This window comes from Haemaphysalis longicornis, unplaced genomic scaffold, assembly GCF_048455015.1.
Source record: "Haemaphysalis longicornis isolate Haplotype H1 unplaced genomic scaffold, Haemaphysalis longicornis Haplotype H1 scaffold_25, whole genome shotgun sequence".
NCBI classification, from domain to species: Eukaryota; Metazoa; Arthropoda; class Arachnida; order Ixodida; family Ixodidae; genus Haemaphysalis; species Haemaphysalis longicornis.
The window spans coordinates 1,144,104-1,171,992 of record NW_027526314.1 but is presented as its reverse complement, the minus strand read 5'-3'; the positions used below and the strand labels follow the sequence as shown (position 1 = coordinate 1,171,992).

The 27,889-nt window shown below is 48.1% G+C and overlaps 2 protein-coding genes across 4 annotated transcripts in view; one reads left to right on the top strand and one right to left on the bottom strand.

The window, feature by feature from the left end:
- LOC144172636 (uncharacterized) overlaps window positions 1-13,437 on the top strand; it is a 76,348-nt gene extending 62,911 nt beyond the window's left edge. For 2 of the 3 annotated variants that reach the window (XR_013323068.1, XM_077701281.1), the window contains exons 5-6: window positions 860-980; window positions 13,083-13,437. The gene's annotated coding sequence lies outside the window, so the exon portion shown is untranslated. The remainder of the gene's footprint in view (window positions 1-859; window positions 981-13,082) is intronic. The other variant, XM_077701282.1, reaches the window with a different exon arrangement.
- Window positions 13,438-24,278: 10,841 nt separating this feature from the next.
- LOC144172673 (monocarboxylate transporter 13-like) overlaps window positions 24,279-27,889 on the bottom strand; it is a 59,663-nt gene continuing 56,052 nt past the window's right edge. Inside the window, exon 6 of the mRNA XM_077701311.1 lies at window positions 24,279-24,437. Coding sequence (XP_077557437.1) covers window positions 24,279-24,437 — 159 coding nt within the window. The remainder of the gene's footprint in view (window positions 24,438-27,889) is intronic.

The following is a 27,889-nucleotide window of genomic DNA, read 5'->3' as shown; positions in this document are numbered from 1 at the left end:
ATTTGCATTAACAGTTCGATCTTTTGAATCATTCTCAAAACAGGTGAAAATAAGCGGACACTGATTTCTCTACCATTTACATATTCGCAACAAGCATAATCTCACCTATAATAAATTAAAACACGACAAATTCTGTCTTTGTGAAATTCTTTCTGTTTATTTACTGAACAATGAAAAGAAAAAGCAACTTCAGCAACTTCAACACTGGCAGCCATTGCCTTTCATTTTTTTTAGACGTTTTTTCTGTTTGTGTCTTCTGTCGACTCATGTCACAAATGTTCAGCTACCGGTCATCGCTCCTTCCATGGCGTTTGTTATTTTCATCAGTGCAGCTATCGAGCGTGGTTTGCGAGCATTAGCAGAACGTGCACTAGCACTGGTGACAGCAGCCAGAGCAAAGCCAGAAGTAGAAGGTGGCAGTATTGGGGAGGAAAAATGGATAGGAACCTGTTTCGAGGACGTCTCATGGGCGCAGGAGGGCAGGGGTAGGTGCAAGGGGATTGTGGCAATAATTCAGCTGTGCAGTTATGTGCTCGACGCATAACTGAAACCATGTGCAGTAAATGGCAACAAAGCCCCCGGGCAACAGGTGGGTTTGGTTAGAGGAGTGCACTCCTGGTTGTTCGACATTTATACGTCGTCTGCTTTTGCTTGCAGCTGGTCACCAACTCTCTTGCTTCACCAACTAGTTGATGACAGCATGTTAAAGATGCTAGTGGTGCAGATTTCAGGCTTGCCTCATTGAGCTATAGGTGAGATGCTCATTGGACCAACAACATGTTTATCACTCCAGTCCAAAGCTTCTAATAAGTCTGGAAGTGTTACATGCTTCTGACCTCCTGCATATTTTTTTTTTTAGCACACACTCAGCCCAACACTGGTGCCTAGACGATGTGTGTGGTGAGTGGAGTTGCCTCAGGAATGTCCACCACATGGAGCCCAGGGTTTTGCTAATGATCGGCACTAACGGCCTGTGTCTGGTATGTACAACAGATGCTATTCTGCCTTTGAGCTGAGTGTATGCTCATAACTGCTCTATCAACACTGCCATTTCCTAATTATTGAGGCCAGGGCCTTGGACAATGCACACCGGCTGATTGCCGGTATGAAGGTTCAGTTGCTGTGGCTGCAGCGTCATGGTTGTCAAGTGTTTAGGCTACCAGTTACGCCAATGGCCCCTGCTGTGTGGTTCACTGGCACATTTCGAACACCGTAAAGGCACAAATCACAAGGCAGGACGTATGACGTGTTTATTTTGTGAGAGTTTATGTGGAGAATAGTCTGTTTGTTGGGCTAGCTTCACGCAGACCGAGTGGTCCTCTTCCCATCCTCCACCTCTTTGTGCTGGGCAGTCATTGCGTCTGCTATCGCCTCTACAAGAGGCAAACTGTCCCGGTAACATTGGTTGTTAGTATACGCCTCGAGCACTGCCTGTAGGGGCGCCACTGAAATCCCCCTAGCGGCCCTATTCGAAAGCAGCTGTGGGAGATTCCGGCCCACTCCCCATTTTCGCTGCTGCTTTTGCGGCACGTTCACAACTGAGATTTACCATTCGCATGTGTTGGAAATACATATTTATGTGGGGCAGTTACTCTATTTGCAAATGTGGTGTATTTACGGGAGTGTAAATGTTTCCAACGCAGTCTTAGTCTGGTACATTCAGTCTGTATAAGCGCCAGGTGTGTGTCACTGACCCGAGTCACGAAACCGGCATATGCGTGGAGCTGATTGTCATTCCACTACTCTGAAATTTACTAACAGTGTCTCAGTGAGCAGCGCTTCATCAGATGGTCATGCTACGGCTACACACTACGATGTAAATAGGGTTTGCGTGTGTACGCTTTCCTAATCTAGCGTAGCACTCATAACTGACAACACGCCAGTTACGCTTGCCGGTATCATACCTCAGTTATTGATGAATACCCCGGACAAGCCAATGTAGCATAAATTTCACGAACACTCTATGAAAGAAGCACGATAGATAATGCACAGTATACTCGTGAATCAGCACACGACAAAAATTTAATGCTGGGTTGACTTGTCGTGAGGTGAGGGCCCGCAACATTTCATGTTACATTTATCCTGTGCGAGCAGCATAAAGACGGGCTCATAGAGTAATCCATGTCCATGACTAAACTCTTCTTTGAAACAGGGTCATAAGACACAGCGATCCTGCAGAATCTAGCACAAACTGAAATCAAAGGGCCTTATCAGATACCAGGCTCTTCCAACGATGCCTTTTATCACTTGTGAACTGCCTACCGTGCATTCTTCAAAAAATTCATCCGCCGAGTGATCAGCCGAGTGATCAGCTGTTTGTTGACGTTGAAAAACAAAAGGAAAGTGAAACCTCAGCTTGTGTGTGTGATTACTAAAACATTCATTCCTTGATTTCGCTCCGCATTTGAATGCAACGATAATTAAGCGTCCCCCTCCCCCCAATGTCTTGTGAAATAGCTGTTTATTTCGCATCTAGTTGGTCCGGTGAGTCCTATCTGGTGCTTAAGTTTATACAGACGTGTTTAGCACTTCCGAAGCTACACTGGGTTTTTTTCATTCCCGTACGAGCTATTCTGTTTCTTCGGGTCTTGCAGACCATTTATTTTTTTTTGGTTTCATTAACCCACCTTGGTTCTTGCTATAAGGCATGAGTGGGCACATATTTAACAATGCGCAGCCAATAAATATATTAAAAATTTTAACATTCTCTCATGGCTTAGCTTCCCATAAAAGCGCAAGTTATTGTCAGGTATTGGGTAATCACATCCCCGAAACATATTTTTCTATGATGTACATAGGTATTTGAAACAAAGCCGCATTTGTTGTCTGCACTGCAAAACGCAACCAACCTCTCACTGTGCTAATATCTGGTCTATACGAGGCGACAAAGAATTCACTTGTGCCTGATGTGTTTTGAGGTGAGAGTGGTAATATGCTGCTGCCGTCGCCGATGCCCGTAAGAGCGGCCAAGAAGAGCACAGAACCGCCTCCCCGGATAGCTCTTGTTGGCGTTCAAGCACTCTACCAAGACGAAGCTGTTTCTTGAAGTGCCCTAAACGTACTATTTGCTTAAAGACGATGACCATAGCAAGTTGTTTAGGGCGCGGAAAGGCAAGGAGAAGCAAAAGAGGACTGAAACACTGCATGAGCCCCTATCAGCCACGCAGCGCTCATCCCGTAAATGCCGTGGAGAATCAGCGGCAGGCGGTGCAGCGATCGCGAAACTCGAGGTGTATAATCAACACGGACACATTTGCAGAGGAATGAGGTCAAACTGGCTCACTGACATGCTCCGCTCGAATACCAAGGAAATGAACCATATCAACGCAGCACAGAATGCCAAAAAGTTAGTGAGCTAGTTGGGTACAAGCAATGATCGAATGGCCCAGCTGCACAAGCTCAAAGGCCAACCTGTCCACAAACACCAGGTTGCATGCAAACAAAGCAACTTTTTGTGAAGACAGTTCCCTGGAGTATAGAAAAAACATAAGCAGCTAGGGAAAGCCACCGGTTTAGTCGTGCCACCCTTGACAAAAAATCAAAACTGCAAAAACGTACCCATCTTCACAATTTCGCCATAGGGAGCCAACCAATACATACTGCCTTCAAAATTAGCTGTTTTTATCGCACTGAAACAGTGGTAATTGTACATTTGCAAAATAGTATTATCAGGGAATGACATCACTGTTATATTCTAAGCCTTGCATGAATGCCTCAAGTAATCTTGTTTACTGTGAGTGGCAACACCTCTGATAGAAGGTCGGGCCCATACTTAAGGTGTGACCAACAATGGCGAGAAGTTTTAAGGTGAAGTGTCGAAACCTCAAAACGGTGTCTGTTGGCACCTTGGTCAAACGCCATCTGATGGGTTCCCCACCTGTTTTCCTGGCAGGGAGCCATGGGCGTCCGGAAGGGGGGGCAAGGGGGGCAGCTGCCCCCCCTTGAGATTCGAACATTTTTATGCACTACAAAAAAGCTGCACAGCTTGGTTGGCCTATAATTAAAATAACTTTGCCCTGAAGGACGGAAGAGAGGAGAGAACGACACCGACGTTCTGTCCTTTGTCCCGTCCTTTAGCAAAAAGTTTTTTTAGTTATGTACGTGAACCAACTAGCCCAACAATCTACGCTACTCAAATGATTAGCACACTCAGGTCCTGCGTATCCGTATGGAATGCCCTTCAGGACTGCGGTGAACATTGCACTTTAGACACTGACTAACATTGCCGGTCATGTGACGGCAGTGCAACAGACTGCCTGTGATGGCTATTGAAGATAGCGAACAATTCTGAAGGGTTTGACGTTTTTTTTTTTTTCTAAACTCTAGATTTATGCAGTCTTACCGCAAGAACTTCAGTTTTCGGACAAATTTGCAGCTACATATATCTAGCAAAAAATCTTCACCGCTACACTTAGTAGGGAGAGTGTAACATCCTCCTGTGCCGTCCCATCACCTTGTACACCCTTTCCTTCGAAATTGTGAAATGTCGGCACCATCCAAGTGCCAAAACGAAACCTATAAATCAGCCCCTCAAAACGCTTGTACGCCTGTACTGCACTGAAAGTCAGGGAGGCCAGTAGTATCTTTATTGTGTGAGCCATTTCAACAGACTTCATCACACACGTCATCTCGCAATTTGCCCAGAAAAACCCGAGGCGTCTGCAGCTGCTATTCAAGGAAGATTGACGGAGTGCATTTGTATGTTTGGGAACGTATTGGGCTGTGTGCTGGTGATCAGTTGGCGTGAGTCGAGAACCCTCACGCAGCGAGACTTACCACTTTTCTTTACGAAGTGACAGTAAGTTTTCGCATTTTCTTTATTAACTTTAGTTATTTGTTTGGTAATAAAATCTAATGTGTATTCTCCAAGTCTGGTTCTAATTTGCTGTTTGTAATTTTTGTAACCCCAAATAGCGCCTTTTGGGTGCTAACCAACCGTACCCCAAACCCCCCCCCCTCTAATGGATGCCCCCCCTTGCAAGAAGTTCTGCGGACGCCCTTGCAGGGAGCTCTGGCATCTTGCTGAGTGCTAGGGTTAAATTGAGTGAACCATTTCAAAACACACATTTATTTCATATCGTATGGTTCTCTCAAAATTTTCATTCCAAAATTATGAGGCTTCCAAATGGGTCTGCACCAAACACAAGTTTTCCAAACTTCTTTGTTAAAACTAACTAAAGTTTGGGTTTGGGTTTGGGTTTGGGCTAGTTGGTTCGTATTTAAACTGGGAAACAGTGCTTTAAACGAGGACAGTGAAGAAGAAGACACAGACACTAGCGCTGACTATCAACTGAGCAATATTTTATTGCTTGCGGAAATATAAAGGAAGAATACAATGACGTCACATGCGTGAAAAAGAAAAAGAAAAACACAAACAAACTACAGGCGCATCTGCTATGCCAAGATAACCCGAAATTACATGTTCAAGTACACAAGTTCTTTCTGATACAGAGCTACGGAAGGGGTGCTCACGCATTCTTTGCCACGCTGGGCGATCTGCCACGCCTCATAGATTTCGCGTGCGTGTGTGTCACGGAACCTCTTGAGTATCTTAGTGTCTTCCAAACGCGGGGAGCACTTACAAGCCTTGCAGTGCGTTGCCAAGTTGCTTCCTGTGTCGGTTTTAAGGGAGTACGCATGCTCCCTTAGGCGCCCGTTCAGGCAACGCCCGGTCTGCCCCACATACACACGACCACATGCTAGGGGCACCTTGTACACGACGCTGTCGCGGCAAGCCACGAAGCGCTTCGCGTGCTTTGTCATGCATCGCACATTTGTGCGCCCTGGTGAGTTCACCTTAGCACACAAACTTCCAAGTTTTCTCGGGGCCGAGAACACTGTCCGCACACCTGCTTTTTCAGTGACCTTCTTGATCCGGTGGGATACCTTGTGGATGTACGGTATGACGCTTAGGGGCTTTTTCCGCTTGTCTTCTTGGGTCTCGTGGGTCGAGCGGACTTTCTTCAGGAGCGCTTCAGCAATTCCAAGGACCAAGGCCTGTGGGTAGCCTGCCGACCGCAACCGCTTCACTTGCGTGTCCAGGCTACACTCCATTCCGTGAGGACACGACCGAACCAAAGCGTTCAGCAGTGCGGAGTGGGCAATTCCACGCTTCGTAAGCTTGGAATGGGCCGAGGAATATGGCAGCACCCCTTTTTTGCTTCTAGGGGCGTACCTCCAGCATATGTGACGAAATTGGCACGACAGTATTAGGTCAAGAAAACGCATAGAGCCTTCTTCGGGAACCTCCTTAGTGAGCTCCAGGGGTTTGAGGGCGGACACAAACACACTAAAAAGATCATCCACGCGCTCGGACGTAGTATCTGGCGTAGCCTCAAAAAGGACAAGGAAATCGTCCACGTAGCGGAAGACTTGCACCACACCCAAGTCACGTAGAGATGCCTGAAGTGTCCTGTCAAACGCGGTGAGGAGCAGATCACTGAGGACCGGTGCCAAGGAGGAGCCAATGCAAACGCCGGTCTTTTGCAGGTACAGTTGATCATTGTAGTCCACGAACGTGGAGTCCAGGTAAAACACCAAGGCGTCCAAGTACTTGTCCACGCTGATGCCGCACTCAGTCTGGAACTTCACATTGCCGAAATTGTCTATGGCGTCAGTGACAGCGTCGAGCAGTAGATCACAAGGCATGCTTAGTAGAGGTCCTTGATGTCTACTGAAAAGGCACTCAGGTATTCTGAAGGCTGCGCCTCCAGGAACGTGGAAACAACTTCCGAGCTACGCACGAGAAACAGTTCATCGATGGCGAGCTTGGAAAGGGAAACCTGCAGGAACCGACCCAGGTCACGTTGCCACGTGCCCTTCTCGGAAACGATTGCCCGAAACGGGCACCCCTCCATGTGCGTTTTGGCGGAGAAGAAGACCTGAAGGCTTACCTCCGTCCGTTTCCGGACGGAAGAGGCCAACGCTGTCAACCCCCAGTCATCAAACATTTCCGCTTCCTCATTCCTTCTCTTCAGTGGGTTGCACCTTTCCACAGGATGGAAATTGCCCTGCGGAAATGTGCGATGCATGACAAAGCACGCGAAGCGCTTCGTGGCTTGCCGCAACAGCGTCGTGTACGAGGTGCCCCTAGCATGTGGTCGTGTGTATGTGGGGCAGACCGGGCGTTGCCTGAACGGGCGCCTAAGGGAGCATGCGTACTGCCTTAAAACCGGCACAGGAAGCAACTTGGCAACGCACTGCAAGGCCTGCAAGGCCTGTAAGTGCTCCCCGCGTTTGGAAGACACTAAGATACTCAAGAGGTTCCGTGGCACACGCGCACGCGAAATCTATGAGGCGTGGCAGATCGCCCAGCGTGGCAAAGAATGCGTGAGCACCCCTTCCGTAGCTCTGTATCAGAAAGAACTTGTGTACTTGAACATGTAATTTCGGGTTATCTTGGCACAGCAGATGCGCCTGTAGTTTGTTTGTGTTTTTCTTTTTCTTTTTCACGCATGTGACGTCATTGTATTCTTCCTTTATATTTCCGCAAGCAATAAAATATTGCTCAGTTGATAGTCAGCGCTAGTGTCTGTGTCTTCTTCTTCGCTGTCCTCGTTTAAAGCGCTGTTTCCCAGTTTCTTTGTTAAAACAACGAACAGCCACCCCATCAGTCTTCCTAATCATGAAATGCATAGAAACCATGGTTAGAGAAGAATGCAACGTTTTGTTTGCAAAAACGTTTTGTCTGGTGGCTTCCTGGTGAATGGGATGTGCAAACAACCAGGTTGAGAACGTGAGCAAACTCACCAACCTGGCCATGATTGCAATACCTTATCAAATGCTGAACACCGCCACTTCATTTCTGAAAAAGAACTTCTGCATGAGAAAAGGCTGACTTCCTGGAAACAGTGTGGAACAAGGGAGTAGACCACATTTGCAGAGTTACGATAAGAAGAGATGACGAGGAAATCAAGATGAGGCACATTATATTGGCTTTCATAACTATACTACTCTACCGGAGTCTTTGAAGGCAGCATTCATTAGGTGCCGCAAACGAGTCTAAGTACCAAACCCAAGGTGCTGCCTCGAACTGCAGCCATGGCACAGAAGCTTGCTATGGCCGACTGAGGTGTGCAACATGGGTTGATGACCATTCTACGGAGAACTGTAAAAGCCAGCTCACAAATTGCCCAAACTGCAGCAGCCCTCATGCTGCATACGTGCACTCACACACTGCATCCAAAAAAGAAAAAAGAAATCATTCACATTAAGGTAACTGGAAACATTTTTTCCAGTGGGGCACTGAAAGTGCATGGTAATTTTGCCTCCTGCTGAGGGTTAAAACAGTGTTTAGTTAATACAGCAACAGTGCAGGCTTGCTGATGTGTTAGGGTCCTAATTAACCGCCACCAAAAGACCACCGGCTGGTTCTGTAATAACCGCGGAGGCTTGGGTGTGATCTCTTCCACGCTAGACTGCCTTGGACTGCCCAAAATGTTGCCGCAGCGTATTCCACAATAAGTGCAGCAACGATGACCAGTGTTGGGAGGGGGGACCGTTCCCTTCAGTGCAGCTCTATTTTCTCCCACATAACTTGTGAGAGCGCTGGGGACATGTACAGGCAGGGTGATTGATTGATTGATTGATTGATTGATTGATTGATTGATTGATTGATTGATTGATTGATTGATTGGTTGGTTGATTGATCGATTGATTGATTGATTGATTGTGAGGGTTTAACGCGCCGACGCAACGCAGGTGATGAGGTGCGCCGTAGTGGAGGGCTGCGGGTTAATTTTGACCACCTGGGGATCTTTAAGGTGCGCTGAAATCTCATACACACGGGCGTTTTTGCTTTTTGCCTTTATGGGAAAAGCGGCCGCCGCGGATGAGAATCAAACCCGCGACCTCGTGCTCAGCAGCGGCCTTAGCCACTCAGCCACTACGGCAGGTTACAGGCAGAGTGGATGCGCTGTGTTGTAATTTTTTTTTTTTTTAATGAAGCAGAGGATGAATCACGGCGAAGCTATGAGCCAACAGAAGAAGAGGGAAGACGTGGAACTCATTGGAAGCCATGTTCGTAGTAGCAAGGAATTTAGTCTGATTTAAATACAGGTATTTTCCTTTACTGCGGCTTCAGACTCCTTTCTTCCACACTCTGTATCCTGTGCACCATGGGGATGCATAAACCTTACTTCACAGTTTCCTGGAGGGTCAGACGAGGAGATGGACATTGCCCAGCAGTACAAGCACCAAACGGGGGACAGGATACATGTGACTGGGGAAAAAGTCATTCCCTTGAATCACTGGCCCTACACCGGATTCAGTGTCAACGACTGAAACATACGCATGCAACACAAATGCACCCCTTGATAAGATAGCTCAGGGGAATTTTAGGAGCTTTAAAAAATGTTGATGGCAAATATGAAACTCTTCACAACTACCAATCAAGTGTTGCCTGCCTCCAAGAGACACACCTTAATTTCAAGCAAACCAACTTTCCCAAACCAAACAGTGTCTTCATAAAAAATAGAGATGGCTTTGCTCACTCCTCTGGCCGAGTAAGAATTGTTGCTCGAAAGTCAGTCCCTTGCGAGACCAACAACTGTCTATGTAATCATTTTTAACAGGCTCATACAATATGCTGTTTGTACATTCCTGCAGACTATCACTTATTTACCTCAGAATTCAAGTATTTGGTAAATGAACTTCCTAAATTAGTTTAGTGGGCAACTTAAACCCGCATAACAAGCTCTGGGGATCAGGAAGAACCGATGCCTGTGCTCATATAAGTGAAAAATTTTCGTGTCATCGGGAGGTTGAATATTTAACAAACGAGCAAGAAAAGACAGCCAACATATATCACTACGCACAAGACATGTTCACACATCAATGTGGCAGTTGTCTTTGGTTTCTTTTTTCCTCCATCGAGGGAGGCATGGATACCTGTCCTTATGGAAGTGACCATTCCCTAGCATTCATAAAATGCATAGACAAAGACTGCAACAGTTTTGTCTTAAATGAATATTCAAAGAAAGCACAGCAGACTGGGGAAACTATTTAGACAAGGTCTTTTTTTTTTTTTATGTTCATAAGGCAACTTTATTGAATTGGTCTGGGGAATTATTACAAGTATTTGGACCGATATCCAAAGGCTAGCAAGGGTGCAAGGCTGCTGGGTTTTTCTCTTTTTGTAAGGAAACATTGAATTCTGTTTTTTGCAGCCTAATTGCTGCAGTCTCATCCCAGCGGTACAGTGCTCGATTTTTACTAATCTTGTCATTACCTAACCAAATTGTGTCACCAGATTCCTGGAATTGATGCTTTTTTACAGCTGTGTTTCTTACGTGTTTTATGTGAGCTGAGAAATATTTACTAAACACGAATTTAGTTCCTTGGAGTTAATGGCAGCAGTTTTTTAAGATGTTGGTTTTGTCTTACGGGTCGAGAAGTTTTAGAATTACCGGCCCCCTTTATTACTCTCATCTGGCTTTCCAAGTCTGTGAGCTCTTTCACTTGTTACAGGTCCTAGCTCCAGGGTTTGTTTAATAAACTTGGCATTTAGTGTTTGTTCAAGCAAGTCAGCATCTTCATCGGTTTCATGTTGTACATTATTAAATTCTCTTTTGTACATTTTTTCAGCGTGTCAGGCTTTAGTTCAAGGGCTGACGCTACTGTTGCAGCTGCATTAGTTGATCCATGCAGCTTGTCATTTTTCTATTAAATGAATCCAGTTGCTCTAGCTTTCTACCTATAGTGGTGAGCCTTTTTTTATTTGTTTAAAGTCATCTGCAGTTGCCTGTAGTTGCTTTGAAAGCTACGCCATTTGTAAACTGGGGTCTGTCACGACATCCCAAGAAAGTAACAACAAATTCAAGGCACAAGATTTCAAGTTATGGAACAATAGATGCAGCAGCCTTGTGCATGGACAGTTTGACAGAACACCATAGGCGTGCCAGGGTTCTCGATTAGGGGGGAGGGGCAAAGTGTTACCGCAGCCCCCCATCCCCCCTTTCGCAATTCCCAAGCTCCCGACCTCTTCCCACTGAAGGCCTAACTGTTTTCCCGGTGTGTAGCCAAAAATTGCTTGCACTACAGCAGTGAAGACAGGGCAATTTTCGAAAGCCTAAAAACTGATATGGATATCGCAGTAATTGTAAATGAGCTAAAGTCGGGAACGATTGTTAGCGCCAAGTGCAGAAATGCAAAATCACGGCGCATTAAAGGCCAACTGCACTCAAAATTTCGACTTCTTGAAAACCATATTTCCGTATAGTCTGCTTAAAAAGGATGCAGCATGCAAAATACAACAGCTGAAATACACGCGTGGACGCTGCAAGCGGCCAGCAAAAATCGGAGATTTTGAAATCGAAACCGAGGAGATCGCGGACATTGCAGTGACGTTGCAGCCGTCTAGCGAGCGGCCGGACGGTCACCAGCTCGGGAGAAAGTCTGCGCGCAAGCTGTACGCGTGCACGGGGCAGCAGAGCTCGACTGGTTCTCCAGCTGCGTGGCTGGCCAGAGGGAGAAGCCCCTGTCAGCTGCTCATGGCTGTTTACGCGATCCGCCGGCAGGTGCAGCGTGGTCTGCGGCGGAGCTTTTTTAAACGCTTCCAACTGATTAATGAGGCGTTTCACGGGGCTACCACTTGTGTCCGAGCTAATTTGGGGGTACTTACTATGCATTAAAAATAAATTTGGCCGAGGTGAAATTTGAGTGCAGTTGGCCTGTAAGTGCACACGCCGTGCGCAGTGCTCGCTATCGGCGATCACCCGCTCTGCGCTGACATCCCTACTCTTCGTTTCTGGTACTGTGCTAATTTAATGACTCCTACAGCACACACGGTCTATACCTAACTATATTTGGGTGAGGAAGTACTGAAGCACAACATGTGATTATTCTCCACACGCCGGCTCTCTTGACTTCGATCGATGCGCGCCATCACGCGATCTTGCCTCGTCAACTGACACTGACGCAGACCAACGCATGTCGACGCTTTCTAATATGTACATCTGGTTAGGGTATGGGTACGACCGTCATGGAGGTTGCACAGACAAAACAGGACACATTGGGACGGCGGCCCGAAGTAACGACACGGATGTTTACAAGGACACTGCTGGGTACCGAACAAGGAGAACTGCATTAGAAAACGGCAGGCGTTTTGATGCCCATCACTGATTGCAACCGTGGTGCCTCTTCATTCCCAAACATAAACCACGGACGCCGCGACACCGCACTCTGCTTTGCTAGGCCATTTATTAAGTTAGGCAGCGAACTCTTAGCACGTTTTATGTTATGAATACCTGGTTAGAGATTTTGGGTGCAGCATTGTAAAGTACATGTAGCACCGTCCCCCAACGCTAAATGAAAAAATCTCAGTGTAACTACTCACCTTCCCGGATACACCGTCCACCGTCGAGGCATCTTCACATGTTGACAACAGGAGCATGCGCCTCTGGTCGCGACAGCCGAAATCACAACTGGGAGTTGAGGCCAGTGGTCGAGGCAACGCGGTCCTGCCCGACTTGACGGGTTCAAGAAACGTGGTTCCCATCTGTACCGTTCAAACGCTAGCTTTTTAAATGCATAAGAATTTATGAAATTAATATTGTCTATTCTGACACTCTTTTTATGCAGCTGTTTTGCTCGGTGCTACGCACATTATTTACGAGGAAAAGTGGCTAGAGGAAAAGCTCTTCAATAGATGCAAAAATGAAAATTACGTGATAACACGTTTCTCACAGCGGCCTGCTTTTGGTCCCCACCTTTACGGGGCTGAAAGTAAACAGCTTTTGGAAGGTAACATGAGGGTTCATTGGCAGCCCTTATCGTGAAAACACACATGTGGTCATAACCCTACAGGACAGGTTCGATTGAGTAAAGGTGCCCCCCCTGTGCACACACCTATGCTGAACACATTTGCCATAGTGTTTTCTTACCTGTGCAACAGAGAGTAAAGGATTAGAGGTTGTCGTTTTGGCAGTGCCACCATGCACTTTTGCACCAGCTTTTATCCTTTGGGGAGAACATGTGCTTTTCTATGGGAGCCCAGCTATGAGTCTCCCTGCTGCAGGACAGGAAATGTGAGTGTTTTGGTTGGTTGCCTCTCAGTTCTCCCTTTTCTTTTTACCTTTTCACAGGTTTCCGGGACAGAGAGGACCAGTGCCTGGGCTGTCTTCTTTCATCATGGATCAGGGTGCTTAATCTGCACCATTTGTACAACCCTGGCACGACCACCAGCAGCCAGGGCAAGCGTCGCATGCAGTGGGTGCCACGACTGGCTTGCCTGTCCGTTGTGAGGTCAAGTACCGCATATTCATGGCGTGTACATCAGCAGTGTTGCACTGATAACTTCCACAAAATTTCTCATCTTACACAGACTTCATTTGTGTTACCCTGTTATCATTTTCACTTGTTATTTTGAACCAATAAAACACAATTTGTTGCTCTGCACTGCCCATCGAGTAAGGGTGCTTTTCAGACTCTTCTCTTTTGTTTATTTTTTTTTTTTACATAATCTAAAATTCACTTTCATGAAATTCTCTTTTGGACCAGTATGCATCCCTGTTCGTTTCATGCCATTTGGTTATATTTTTTCTTTTCTGTATGCTGAAGCAAACCTTGCTGGGACTGTAGACCGCTCAGTGTGTGTCAGCAGAAGCCCTGCCTGTTATGATGTCCTGCAAATCCCAGTTTTGAGTGTCCTCAAATGGGATGAACACCATGCTGTAGCCCAAAACTGATACGACAGTGCCGTGCTTGGCTGGCAACGCTTGTGTGGCTTTGTCAAAATATACCATGATTTTCACTGCACAAGCATACGGTATTGTAGTGCCATGTGATGTATAATTGAAAGGAAAATGGACAGCCTCATAGCTTACGGAGCTTTGTCAAGTGTGGTGACGGTGCTGTTGTCTGGAAAATCTAGCAGGAATGTAGTTCTCAATTGCGGGAAGAGCTCTGGGTGCAAGTTTAAAGCTTGCCGTTATGGTGTGCCGAGTTCCTGGCCACTGTGATGTAGCTGCTTGCAGCCTTGCATCCTAACACTGCAGCCCTTTTCTTTTTTAAGACACTAGAGGTTCAATATCAGTTTCGCATTGTAGTTTAAAGTCTTACCTAAAAAGGAAGTAGAAGAGTAATGGTTGGGATAGTGGGACAAACAGAGAGTAAATAAAGTCATTCTGGTGAAAATAGTCAAGTCTTGTGTTCTGTGTGTACTGTGTTCTAAGAAACCGGCAGGTGTGGTAGAGGCCACTTAGGATTGACTCTGTTGTTTTTGGATCAGACGTACCCATGAACCCACTCGTACCATTCATTCGCAATAAAAGTTAGCGCAGATTTACAGACAAATCACAAGATCGACGTGCAAGCCAGCTTCTGAATTGTTTTTGAAGTGGGGTAGTTTTGTTTGATACTTGCATTCATTTTCCTAATATACATACATACATAGATGCGCCATAAAACCAACAATTGAAAGGTTGAGTTCTGGACTTGTCATAATTATTTGCAAGCAGTAGCGAATCCGGGGCTGAGAGACATGCGGATCAGAAAGCAGCAGCGGGCACTACCAAAATAGCAACAACACTACAGTGTGGGCCACGTCCCCCACCATCTTTCCATGCTGTGGGGTGTCTGTCCCACTATTCTGGTCAGTACCCACGTGGTTGTCTAGTTTTTCCTCCTGTCTGAAGGTAACACAGTCCACTTCAAATGATGTGAGCCTTACCCTAAACTATGCCTGTGCTGGTATAAACTTGCGTAAACCTTTCAATTTCAACATGAAATTGAAACAAATGCTGCCGCTGCTGATGGCGCTACAACTGTCTTATAATATTTACTAAAGTTTGTGCTTTTGTAACACATTCCGAGCAGAAGTTCGCACGTGCAGTTACTAATTTACATGTTCTCAAGCGGCAGAAAGTTAGATGGGCAGGTGAGATCAAGAAGTTTGCGGGGATAAATTGGTCGCAGTTAGCACAGGACTGGCGTAATTGGAGATTAATGGGAGAGGCCTTGGCCGTGCAGTGGGCATAGACAGGCTGGTAAAAATTATGATGATGACTACTCATCGCCTGACCCACAAGGGGCGGAATCACCGAGTAAGCTCCTGCAGTCTGCCCTCCCCTGGTTATTGACAGATCCTTCTAACACTTAAAAAACTGCCACTATTGCGACATTTCCAAAGCTAACACCGATCTCATTGTTTCGACTACACAAGGACACTCAGTCTTAATTCAAATCAGACGCGATTTTTAAGTTAGCGCAAACTTGGGGCTCCCCAAAGCTGGATATGCCCTGAAGCCCTGTTACTGAATCTAGTAGTAATACATTAATGTGATTTAATGCTAACGCAACAACTTAATCGTTAAAATTACCCTGTAAATGCCTTACGTTTTCCTTAAAATTTTCTCCTTTGCAATGAACATCCGCACTGCTAAGATAGGCCTAAATGCTCTCGGTGCCTAAACTTCTAACCAACTAATCCACGCAAAAAAACAAAGGCCACCCCTACCTTCGCCAACCCCGCCACCCTAACCGGGCTATCAAGACCGCGTTTCTCACCTTAAAAACGCGATATCTAACCATGTAGAATAAACGCGTGGTTCGTGTGGGGGCTAACTCTGCTCACTGAACCATGCAAGTACCTCCCTTGCATCACTGCGGGAGGCGCGCACCATACCCGCCGCACCATCTCATCGCCTAGAGCAGGCGCGCAGGGGAGAAGGGGGCGGGAGGTCACGTCCTTGTCATTTTTTTTTTTTTTTCTGATGTAAAATTTCGCTTGTGAAAGACAAAAGGTTTAATCAGGCAGCAAAAGACTTCCAGTACAAAGAAACGGGATATGAGCGAGTCCAAGAAGTCGTAGTCGTCACCAGGGCACACGGAATCAAGCGGCGAAACGCGAACAGTTCGTGCACCTGTCGCTCGAAGCCAGTGCACTGCAGCTCCGTGAGAAGCGGCCGCTTGGGAAGCGCCATTACGGCCGCGGCACCGTGGTGGCACTCCCGCCCTTCCATCGGATGCGGACTCCGAGACCCAGCGATGCGCTCAGCTGTGGATTCCACGGAGAAGCGGCACCACTGCCACGTAGACACCGGCATTCCTGCAACAGACGGGACAGCCAGGCTGCAGTGGCGTACGCGGAGTGGTAACCCGCTGCAGCGCACTCTCTAGCTAGGTATAGGCCACGTACCTTAGACCAGCGGCTGCCCTGGCGGTGACGTTGCTGCCTGAAGGACGGGAGGCGGGCTCAGTACTTGAGCCTGCTCTCGACCATCGTGAAGCCAACGATGATAATCAGGCCGATGCCGACGATAACGCCGACCCCGATGCAAATGTACGTGCTCTGCTCAGAGAGCAACGGTTTGTTTCTGGCCTGCGGCTGGCCGCCGCCCTCTGCGCGCACAAGGGAAGCTTGCGATCCTTCGAACATCGCTGCTGCTCGTGGTCTGAGAACGCGGTTGTTCGGAGCGCGGGTGATGGTGATATCCTCGGTGGAAATTCACACGCGCGTGCAAACTCCGCGTGCCGCGCGAATGGCGCATGAGTCAAGAAAGATTTAAAGCGCAAAATGTGCTCGCATGCAAGGTGATCAAAAAATGGGTCGAGTGAAGAGAGAGGAGTTGAAGTAATAGTGATAAATTAATTGCCCCTAAGGTTGCGTGTAGAGAAATTTCCTGCTTCAAAGTTTAGCTTTTGCTTCTCAAATGAGTGATGTGTGTCAAACCCTCGGGTCAAACCATGCAGAAGCGTAGAGGCATGCATAACAGGTGTGGCCCCCTCAATTTTCCAATAATGTTGTAGTTGTTGTTCATCTGTTGTTGGCGCGTACCCAATCAGACAATACTGGTTGTTGTGACTTCCTTTTCCTCACCCCTTGCAGCAGACGACGCGAATAGCCATCATGCCATTCTGCTCCTCACGAGCTGACGCATGCTCTCGTGGCTGCGCCGGCTCGCCCCGCTTTTTCTTCTAGCATGTTCCATTGATGCCTCCCACCTGTTTCCGTCGCCCACTACCCGCACCGCGGGCTACTGGACAGACTTTCATTCCCTCTGCCAGGGCGCCAACGATCCCTACCCAGCCCTCCCCACCCCCTAGGCTTGAGCAGGCCGGAGCTCCGAGGTCTCGGACTCGGTGCTCGTCATCTCCCCAGGCCTCCAGGTCGCGGCGTCGCTGTGGGCCACCGCCACTGCCCAGGGGGAACTTGTTCAGTGAAGGAATTATTTATTTACCTCGCTCTTCCTCCCTCATCCTGTGAAGACGTGTCTCTCCGCTGCAGTTGGAGGACCCTGAAACCAAAAACTGGTATTCTTGGCCTTTGCGCGACCAGTCCGAGTACTCCTGTCAGGCAGAATGCGCCGTAAAATGCATGTCAAAACACAAAAACATGCCAGATTGCGTGCCGGGAAGCCCGGAGCGGAGCTGTAAATCGACGGCACCTTCATGATGACTATGGGACGGCGGAAAGGAGAAGAGAAATAAAAAGTTTGAAAAGAAATCGCGCTCTTCAGATTCATCACTCAAGTTTTGTTGGATTCCACAAAATTAGAAAGGGACTAAGATAATTTTGCTCCAAAAAAAAAAAAAAAAAAAAGACTGGTCAGGGTTTCGATTTAGACAACCTACTATTGCTCTGACCTCTAACATGATCAAATTATAGAGCGATTAGTTTGTAAACGGCTCGCTTCTTTTATGCAGGACAGGCAAGTACTTAGTCCTGTTCAGATTGGTTTTAGGCGGGACCTTCTATTCAGAACGCTCCTGTAGAATTGGAGGCGAGGATTCGCTTAGCTCAAAAATGAAATGGTGTCGGCATTATTAGTGACCTTAGATGCAGCTGAAGCTTATGACAGTGTCGAGCATAGTATCTTGCTAAAAAATAGGGCCGCATAAACTTTCCCGCATGCCTTTTTGCTTGGATTAGGGAGTCCTTTGCTGATCGGGAATTATTTTGTACAAACGGAAAGCTATTTTCAAACAGATATATAGGGGTGTGCCTCAAGGATCTGTTTTATCACCATTACTTTTCAACATCCTTATGAGTGACATTATCTCTCCTCCCAGATGTAACAACCTGCGTTTATGCGGATGATATATTGTTTTTTGCGGCCGCAGTCCACATTAATTCGTTATATCAACGTTTGCAGAGCTATTTATCTCTGTTGGAGACATGGCTTGACAGCATTAGAGCTAACTGTGTCCAAGAGTGTTCTCCTCATCTTCCCGGTTGCAGTGCCAGTTAATTTATCTCGTTTACAAAAATCGGGTCATTCCGTAGGTAAATTCCTTGAAGTATATTGGTATTGCAAGCACTTCTTCTCTTGATTGGAGTGCACATATTAATGCATCAGTCACTAAAACGGTGAGAGAATTTGGTCGCTTGATGAGGATATATGTGGGAAACGAGCAGGATTGCTCCGGGACACACTTTTTCTGGTCCTACGTCCGGCCAGTCATGGAGTTTGGCTGTGTCTTGTTTTGCACTTGTCCTATATGTACAAACTGCGACCGTTATACCTGTTGGAGAGGCGCATCCTCTGATACAGTCTTGGACTCCCTCGGTTCATCTGGAACCGGCTGAGTTTTGTACTTAGAGGCACGCATTCCAGAGCTCAGGGTCCTATTTCTCTTGCTGATGGTTCAGACTTACCTCCGCATGTACGAATTAAGACCCCCCCCCCCTCCCCCCTCTGGAGCTGCCAATACTATATTTATTTGTGCTCCGAGTTTAATTTTTACATTTCCATGGCCGAAATGTATTTCCCCCCGAGTGAAATTCGTTCAAACATGCCGTGCTTGTATTTCTGTGAAGCTATATGAAGTTATCCTATAGTATCCGCTATTGAACGGGAAACTGAGTTTTTCTTTCAAAACCCCATTCGTGGAACTTCACCCGCGCTCTCTATTAACCGCTATCCTCCCAAAATGGCAACAAAGGTGGAAATGTTTTTTTTTTTTTTCGCTATCTCTAGATTGGTGTTATTCGCTACGAATGACGGACTACACACCAATTTTTATGGCTGAATTTTCAGCAAAAGCTCTTCCTCTGTGTAAAATACCGCAACATGTATCAGAAATACTCACATTACCCGATTCGATGTCAGTTATAGCGTCACTACCTCTTTCAGCTGTCCATTGTACCGCCCGTTACTGTTTTTTTGTTCCAAGGCACGTGAAGGAGGTACGTTTGGCATGGGTCCCTGGCCGTACGAACATCAGGAACAACGAGTTGGCGGACATTCTAGCTAATCTCGCTGGCACAGCTCCCATTCGATTCGGCATACCTAGTGCGACTCTTTTTACATCTTCACGATTATAAGAACATTGGCATCTATAGACGCTACTCGTCCAGATGCGCTGTTATCAGTGGAAGAGTACAAACATTTAAAGTTCGGATGGAATGTTCATCTTTGTGGTTTGCAGTAAGGCGAAGTGACCTTGATCGAGCGGCGTTGCAGGATTTCGATGCTAAATTTTTATTTGTTTAGAACATGGCTTTCCGCTACGGAACTGTGTGCGGTGTCAGGTCCCCGAAACAATCGAGCATTTTTTTCTCGCCTGTCACGGCGCAGCTACAGATAACTGCTTTTGAAGGAGCCGATTGAGCCTTTGGGGTCGACCGTATATCGGTTTCACATATTATCTATGGGGGCAATAAATTTGGGGCACACAAAAAGGGATCTATATATAATTGTATTCAAGCTTACCTTTCTGCTGACGCTCGCTTGAATTTCTGAAGGGTAAGTAATTGATGGTAATCGGGGTTATAATCATAGCGAACTTAAATTTCATGGCCTTTTTCTTTCCGGAAATAAATTAGTATTTTGAAGTCCTATCGAATTACGATAACTGATTCAGCCTGGCCAGTCCCCCCTTGTGGGTCCGTTCCGCACGTGCCGTCAGCTAATGCCTTCATCAACTCGATCGCTGCCAAACAGGTGCCATTTCGTAAATGCAATTAAACGGACCATTGTAAGACTGCGACCTACCCCTGAAGTGTCCTTATATTATTAGCACAAATTCAAGTGCATATTAACTTCTCTCGACAAGCCAGCCACCACGCAGTCTCGGGATTTCCTGTAGTCCCGGAACCAGGGAGCCTGTGGCGAATTCGAGGCAGTAGAGACACTAAGCACTTGCGGGTTGACGTATATAATTCAAAAGCCAGCTGGCAGTCGGACGAATTATCCTACTTGAAGTCACGACTGCTCGTACAGAGCGCCAGAGCAGTTAAACGAGTTCAGCCCGCTCACGGGGTAGTATTGATGGTGTAATAACAAACAGGTAAAAGATACCCCGAAACCCAGCATGAATATATTTCGACCGGAAAAAAATCAACCTTGGATTAGTTAATGCGTAATGTTCATGTGTACCACAACTGATTAGTGCATAAATGATTGATTGATTGTGGTGATTGAGGCGCGCCGTAGTGGAGGGCTCCGGATTAATTTTGACCACCCGGGGATCTTTAACATGCGCCGAAATCTCGAACACACGGGCGTTTTTGCTTTTCGCCTCCATCAGAAAACCGGCCGCCGCGGCCGGGAATCGAACCCGCCACCTCGTGCTTAGTGCATAAATCAGCCTCAAGTTCAAATTGCTGCTTCAGGATTGCACGAATCTTTCTGAATGAGTGGATTCTCTTGCGTACTCAGGACATTGGAAAATTTATCCTTTCACTGCCTTTCATGTCCATTTTTCTTCTTCTCCTCCTTCTTCTTCTTCTTCTTATTGTTACTATTATTAACTTTTGATTGATTTATTGATTGTACTCCCTAAATCGGCACGTTCATGGTCTAGTGCGGTAGTGTAGACGAGCTAAGGCTCTGGAAAATCCACATTTGCAAGAAACCAAAATGCACTGTCGTCGCTTATGAGCGTCCTCATACGGATGCACAGCAGCTTCAGCAAGGACCGCCATTACGAAATAATTAAAAAGAATGGGTAGAGAACGGAGCCCTGTGACAATCCGCGGCGCGATTGGTACAATACAGCGTCTGGGGAATGTATGACGGAAAATAACCCATCGAAGTGTCGTGTTTGTTTCTCTTTTGTGCAGTCCTTTTTCTTTTTTTTTTCTTTCCTTCTTTGTATTTCTATTTTCACTTTGCGCCTTTCGCGGCGGGCACATTTTCCTTGGCCGATCATCACGCGCCTGGGTATAAGACATTTCTTTCTGGCGCTGGCATCTCTATACACAGTCGCCGTGGAGCATGATCAGCATGGTCATTATCGCAGCGTGTTGATCATGCCATCACGGCCTTGCCTACTTCCGGACACTTCGCTTTGCGTTTTCCATCCCTCTGTAAGATAGACATTAATCACAGAGCCAAGTGTGACAACATTGAAAGCAATACTCAGCTAGTACGAGAGGTAGAGGTAAACATATCGGAAAGCTGTCGCAGCAGACACCGGTAAGCTCGCCGCACGGGCCGAGAGCGGGATTCAAAACGTCATACGGACAAGAAAATATCAGCCGACCGGAACTGGAGGCAAGTGTTCGTGCACACTACCGCAGATAACGTCACAGGTGGTTTAAGTGATCTTGCTAATCTTATTCTGATGCCGGTCTTCTGGCGCTCATCTGCTTACGTTCCTCACATATTTTCGCGTCTAGTACTCCTACAGTGTAACACACCGAGGTTCAAGGATCTTCCTGCACGACTTTATTTTGCCTATGCATGTATACAGTATATTCCGCGTTTCATGTTTACTTGTTTAGCCTAACTTACGTGTCGATTCAGCATTTTACATGGAAGTCCGCCGTGAGAGCGACGCATAAATCCTTGGCAAGTGTCCCAGCAACGGTTGCAGCGTTTAAAAATCCCATACGCTCACATTGAATCGTCACTAATTCCCTGGAAAGAAGGATTAGCAGTGCATTTTAGTAGGCAGCGAACTGTTTATTGCACTCTTTTCACACAAAGCAAAAGATGAAAGTCCAGGCAGCCATCGTCGTCAGCAAGGCCACACCACCGGGCAGTTTACGACACAGCGAGTGAACCAACCGGCCGAAGCCGACGGCCTGCAGTTCCAGGAAAAACAGCTGAGTGGAAACTCCGAGAGCAACAGCGGGCAGCCGACAGCATTCTTCCTCGATGAGCGGACGACTCCGGGCCTCAGCAACGACCTCAGCTCAGACACGGCTTCCGTAGTTGAGGAGCGCTGGAGATCGATACTGGCCAGGAATATCGGTGTCCCTGCGACCGACACTGCAGCTCTGAAATCAAGTGAAGCGAAAATATTCAGACATATTAGCTTGGCTTGCTACTCTACATGGAAATAAAAAATGGAAGCTCCATTAGTGGATCTTTAGGAATCTGAGCACCTCGTCCCTCTCCCTCGCGAACACGAGGCTTGGCCCGACGCGAGCGCCTTGCTCGGCTTAAGAAAATCGCAGCACGGCGTTTCTCGCACGACCCTCGCACACCCCACCAATTGTGCTTAGAGCTCTTACAGTCTCAGTGGCCAGGTGCCTGTCTCTGCTTTATTTCCCTCCAGTATTGGCATTTCGTCGCCGTCATTCCCAATGCATTCTGCTTTGCCGTCTACTTGGCTCTGTGCTCGCGCCACACTCCATTTTACAGCGCGTACAAGCGGTGACGGGGCGCATTAGTCAAGAAGCCGGACCACGCCCCGGGCAGAGGCAGTGGCGCGAACGCAGCACCACCGCAGCCAATGTGGCCTCCTTCCAAAGCGCCGGCTCAGTGTTCGGCTTGTTGACCCCCTCTTCAGACGCATTTTGTCGTTCTAACACACGCACGCGCACACAAGCACAAACGGAAAAATAGACGATGCTTAGAACTTTCGAAGAATGTAAAGCCGAAAACTATACTTGGACCTTTTGTTGATGTGCTCTTGAACTTTCTGTTGAACTTGGCGGCCCTTCACTTGGCAAGCCCCTTGGACAGCGCCCTCCGAAGCTTGTTCCGCTCGCTAGCCATCGCTATAGGAGCATACTGTTCGCCCCCGTCGGTACCGTCACCTCTCGATTAAAAATAGACGTGGGTGTGATTTTAACGATAGCAACACAAAAACGCGTTGAAAGCAAACGTTAGCTACAAAATACAAACGGAACTCACGCTCAAACCCGGAGCTCGTGGCTCGAGCGCCAAGCATTGCCTCCGCGATCAGATGCCCAAATAGTAACAAAAGGTCCCAACGGATGGCCCCAACAGTGCGAACCAGTAGTATAGAAGGCTCTGGTGCGAAACAGGGCGCTAAGAGTTGCGCGACCGCCCGCCATCTTGTTATCCGGATTGCTGCGGGAAAGCCGCCCGTCGTGGGTGTAGGAACCTCGCCGCCACGCTTCCGACGGCGGCCGACGCGCGGTGGGGGCGCATCGGTCGTAGGCGCCTTACGGCTAGATTCCTGCGATGTAGCTCACGCTGCTGCTGCTGCTGCTATAGTGCCTGGAATATACTGCTGCTGCTGTTCCTGGGCGGGGTGCGGTGCCGCCCGCATCGGCGGCTGCGGCGCAGCCATAGTGGGGGCTTCTCTGCGCGGCATGGATAACCGCAGTGTCGTCATCACGGCGGCGCGTGGAAAAGGGTCGCGCAACTCTTGCTCCCTGTGGGAGTTATATACAGGAACTCTAGTGCGAACACAGGAAAGGTGAATTTAATTCAGCAAACGTCTACTGCGTTTATCATGGAAGGAAACAGAAAGAAGGGGAAGGGCCGGGAGAAAGGAGAGGCATGGCAAGAGCTGCAGAAGACTAACGTCTTTCGAAGACATTTGCAGCGAAGCGAGTAGATGCGCGAACAATTGTTTTCCTTCGCCCTTTGTCAGAGCCCTCCTCCGACCCTCCTCTCGCCCTGCTCTGTCCCTTTCCTGGCGCGCGATGCCGAGCTCACGGTCCCCGGCTCGCGCCCTTTCCTCGCGCGTGATCGCCGGCTCACTCTCCCCGTCTCGCGCAACTTCAACATTTTTTGGACCACCTAGCTATTTTCTGAAACTCGCAACACGTGTGCTTGCGTTCTCGCTAAAAAAGTTCCGAATTTAGGGGTTCGCACCGAAGCTACATGTAGGCCGAAATCTCCCGCCCAAGAGCGCTTCGGTTTTGCGCATCTACGAGAAATACAGCCGCCAGGGCTGGTCGAACCCGCGTTCTCAGCGGTACAATGCCTTTGCCACTAAGCCACCGCGGCTGATCATCCGAACACGCGCAGCCACATAGGCCTAACAAGCCACCCTGCCGGTGGCCGCTAAGCATGAGCAAGAAGCGTAGCTCACGTGAGTCCTGAAGCGGCATGTCCCGAACGCAGCGGGCCAAGTTCCCGGTCTGGGGGCGGGCCTCGAGACGACGCAGCTGCCTTAGGACGGGGAGCCTCTCAGAAGCCGAGGCGCCGCTGGACCAAGATGAATCCCACGACGACCACCAGGCCGATGCCGACGATTACGCCCACGCCGACGCATAAGTACAGGCTCTGAATCGAGATCAGAGGCTTGTTGCGGTTCTCAGGCAGGCCGCTGCCCCGCATCAGAGACGCCTGAGAGCCTTCGAACATGACTGCTACTGCTCAAGCGCGAGCTCCTCGGTCGAGTGCCGCGTGCGCCACGCTCACCGCGCCAGCTCGTGAGGTCGATGGCTATGCCAATGCTGCTGCTGCAAAGGGTGCGCAAAAGTAAAAGAAGCGTATGTTGGTTTATGGCCGCAAAAACTGGCACATGCCCGCGTGGGATTGGCAAAGTTGATAACAGAAAATTAGGATGTATGTAGTGACCTCCTTTCGTTTAGAGTTCTATAGTGTATACAAAACGAAATCTGCCTAGCACGAAAAGCGTCCAATTTGCGTCACTAGCCTGTTTTGGGCGTAAAGCTCCGGTCGTGTCTGCCCGGTAGGCTCCTATACCTTCCCGTGCGTCTTCATTTGCTTGGGGAAAGTGATTTGCGACATACAGATTCACTTTATCAGACGAGACAAACGGTCACTCACCGCTATTATCTCTACGCGATTGAGTGAAAAATACATGCTTCACATCGCCTGTCCGACCTATAAGGATCTCTTTCAATCTTTTTATCTGATTTGTGCTAGTACAGTTGGGTCCTAAGGCAAGTTCCCAGAAATCAAAACACGCATTTTCATTTTTTCTTTTGTTTACTGGGAGAGGTTTGGTGCATTTTATGTGATTGTAGGCAGCGAATAGTGCCGAGCCTCAGTGCCAGGCAAGACTTACGCCTCGCCGGCCACCGCATCTGCAGCTTCCATGTCGGGCAAACTCGGTCATGAGCGGGATGAAATTATGCAAGAGCCTTTTTACTTTCGCTACTTTTTCTTATATATCAGTTTTATTTTCTTTTTTTCTAGCGTCAACTCCCGTTGCAGCTCTCTATCTTTCGATTGACGCGTGTCAAGCGCCCATTAGTGGGTAGATACATTTTTCACAGGACGTCATCATGTCGTCGTCGCTACCATCATCAGAATCGTAACCGTGCTAATTCTACTCATTGTGATTCGTATTAAAGCCAGTGCAATAAAAACGATGCAAAAACTAGATGGCAAACAAAAAATTCACGAGGATGGCTTGGTGGGCTAGTTGGTGCTGCATATTAACAGGGTTACCAGCGCACGCAGACGGGGACACGGTAGGAAGAAACAGCGCCTTGTCCTGTCGCTTCTGTTAATGAAACAAAAAAATTCCCCGCATTTCCCCGAGGGGGAGAATGTGAAAGTGCGAATGCACGAGTTGAATTTGCGCGGTTCGGTAATGTTCGCGAAAGAGAGATCACACCCACACACACAACTACAAAGAAAGAAAGATGCATTTATTCACAGACACCTATTTGTGTTGTCGTTGTACTTGATTGCTAGAGCGGATCTCAGCTTTGAAATTTCGTGTCAGTACTCCTTTAAGCGGGTGCATTAGCCCTTCTCACGCCCGATTCCTGGCCAATCCTCCACGTGGGTATGTGCCATGTCAGCGGCCAGGCTGCGCGCGCCCATCTCCACGTGCGCGGACATCGCCGGTGGACGCAGGTTCAGGGTCGCTTAAGAAGTGCATTGCACTTAAAATGTCCATCTCTTTTCTGTGCCGAATAAGTTGCAAGCCGCTGGGCTTTATATGGTTGGTTGGTGCCGAAAGAATGACTCATACCCACTCAGGGTGATTGGCCAGGAAACTGGCGCTAACTGAGAGAAAAAAACTGGACTCGCGATTAAAAGAAATAAAGTGAATGCGCGAAGTACTCGGTTAGGAAAAAAGTGTATATAAACGGGAATAAAGAAGATAATAAACTATACTGCCAGAAAATAAGGCGCGGCATCAGAGAGGACACACCAACTATAAAAGCAACACTGATGAATAAGGAAAGGATAGACAGGACAGCCGTGAAAAGTACGTAAAGAAATAAAGCAAGAAGATACGGCAGCAAAGGAGAGGCAGTGAGCGGGAAGGCGGTGCGTACTGGCGCTGACATGTTTTATGGAGCAGCCCGCCATCTTGATCTAGCGGCTAGCGCGGTAGATGGCGATTGATTGATTGATAAATCTTTATTTGCGAGCCTGAGGCGCAGATGTCAGGGCGCCCGCCTGGTGGAGGGCATCCTTAGTCCAGGATACCCTGGCTGCGGCTGGCTGTCCGGGCCCTGGTCACCAGGTCTTGCTGGATCCTGAGGTCCGGGCTAGCCAGGCAAGCCATCCACTGCTCATAGGATGGGGTGGGGTTGGGAGGGAGGTGCGGGGTTCTTTGACACTCCCATACCTGATGATATAGGGTGCCAGGAGAAGGACAGAAATTACAGGTGGCGGGGTATTGAGTTGGGTAAATGGCGTGAAGAAGGGTGCTGTGGGAATATGTATTTTTCTGAAGTCTTCTCGGGGTGGTGGCTTCATCTCTGGATAGTCTTGGGTGCGGGTCCGGGTATTTTCTTCGGTCGAGACGGTAGTGGGCTAAAATTTCGGCGTAATTCGTGAGCGGGTCCATTTTGGGGGCAAAAAGCGAAGTTGTTCCCTCTTCGGTAATGGCCCGGTGTATATGCGCGCGGGCAGCGGCATGTGCCGCCTCATTACCTTGGAGGAATTCATGTCCAGGTACCCAGACGAGGTGTACCTCGGGGAGTCGGGGGATGCTCTTGAGGATGTCAAGCGCTGTGTTGGAAATGCGTCCCCGTAGGTAATTACGGCAAGCTGCCTGGGAGTCTGTCAGTACTGTGATGGCGTCGTCACCCGTCGTGGCGGCTAGGGCAATTGCAACCTCCTCGGCAGCCTCTGCAGATGTTGTGCGGACTGTGAGAGCGGTTATTTCATGCCCTGCTGCATTTGTTACACACACAGCATGGGCAGGCCGATGCGGATACGGGGACGCGTCAGTGTATCGTGCAATTTGGCTATTACCGTATTTAGCGCGCATAGCTTGCACTCTAGCGATGCGTCGAGCCTTATTGTGAACCGGATCCATGTTTCTCGGAATCCGGGCTACACGAATGGCTTCTCGTACGTGCAGTGGCATTCGTTCTTTATGCTCTTGAAGGGGGGGGGGGGGGGGGGGGAGTCGAATAGCCTAACCTTCTCAGCGTGGCCCGGCCGGTCGGTGTTAGTTTTAGGCGTTCTAACTGGGAGATGTGATGCGCCTCTTGTATCTCTTCCCATGTGTTATGGATTCCTAGACGCAACAAATTCTTGGTTGATGTCTTTGGAGGTAGGCCTAAGGCAGTCTTGTACGCCTGGCGGAGCAAAATGTTAAGCCTTGCTCTTTCACTCGCTTTGAGGGCCAAATATGGTGTGCTGTATGCGACCCGGCTAATGAGTACGGCTTGAACAATGCGTAATGTATCAGACTCTTGCATTCCGAATCTTCGATTGGATACACGATGTATTAGGTGAATGAGTTGGGAGAGCGTTCGTTGCAGCGGTGCGATCGTATGGAGACCTGAACCGTTTTTCGGAATCGTGAGACCCAAGATGCGGAGATGGGCAACATTGGGGACTGGGTTTCCTGCAAT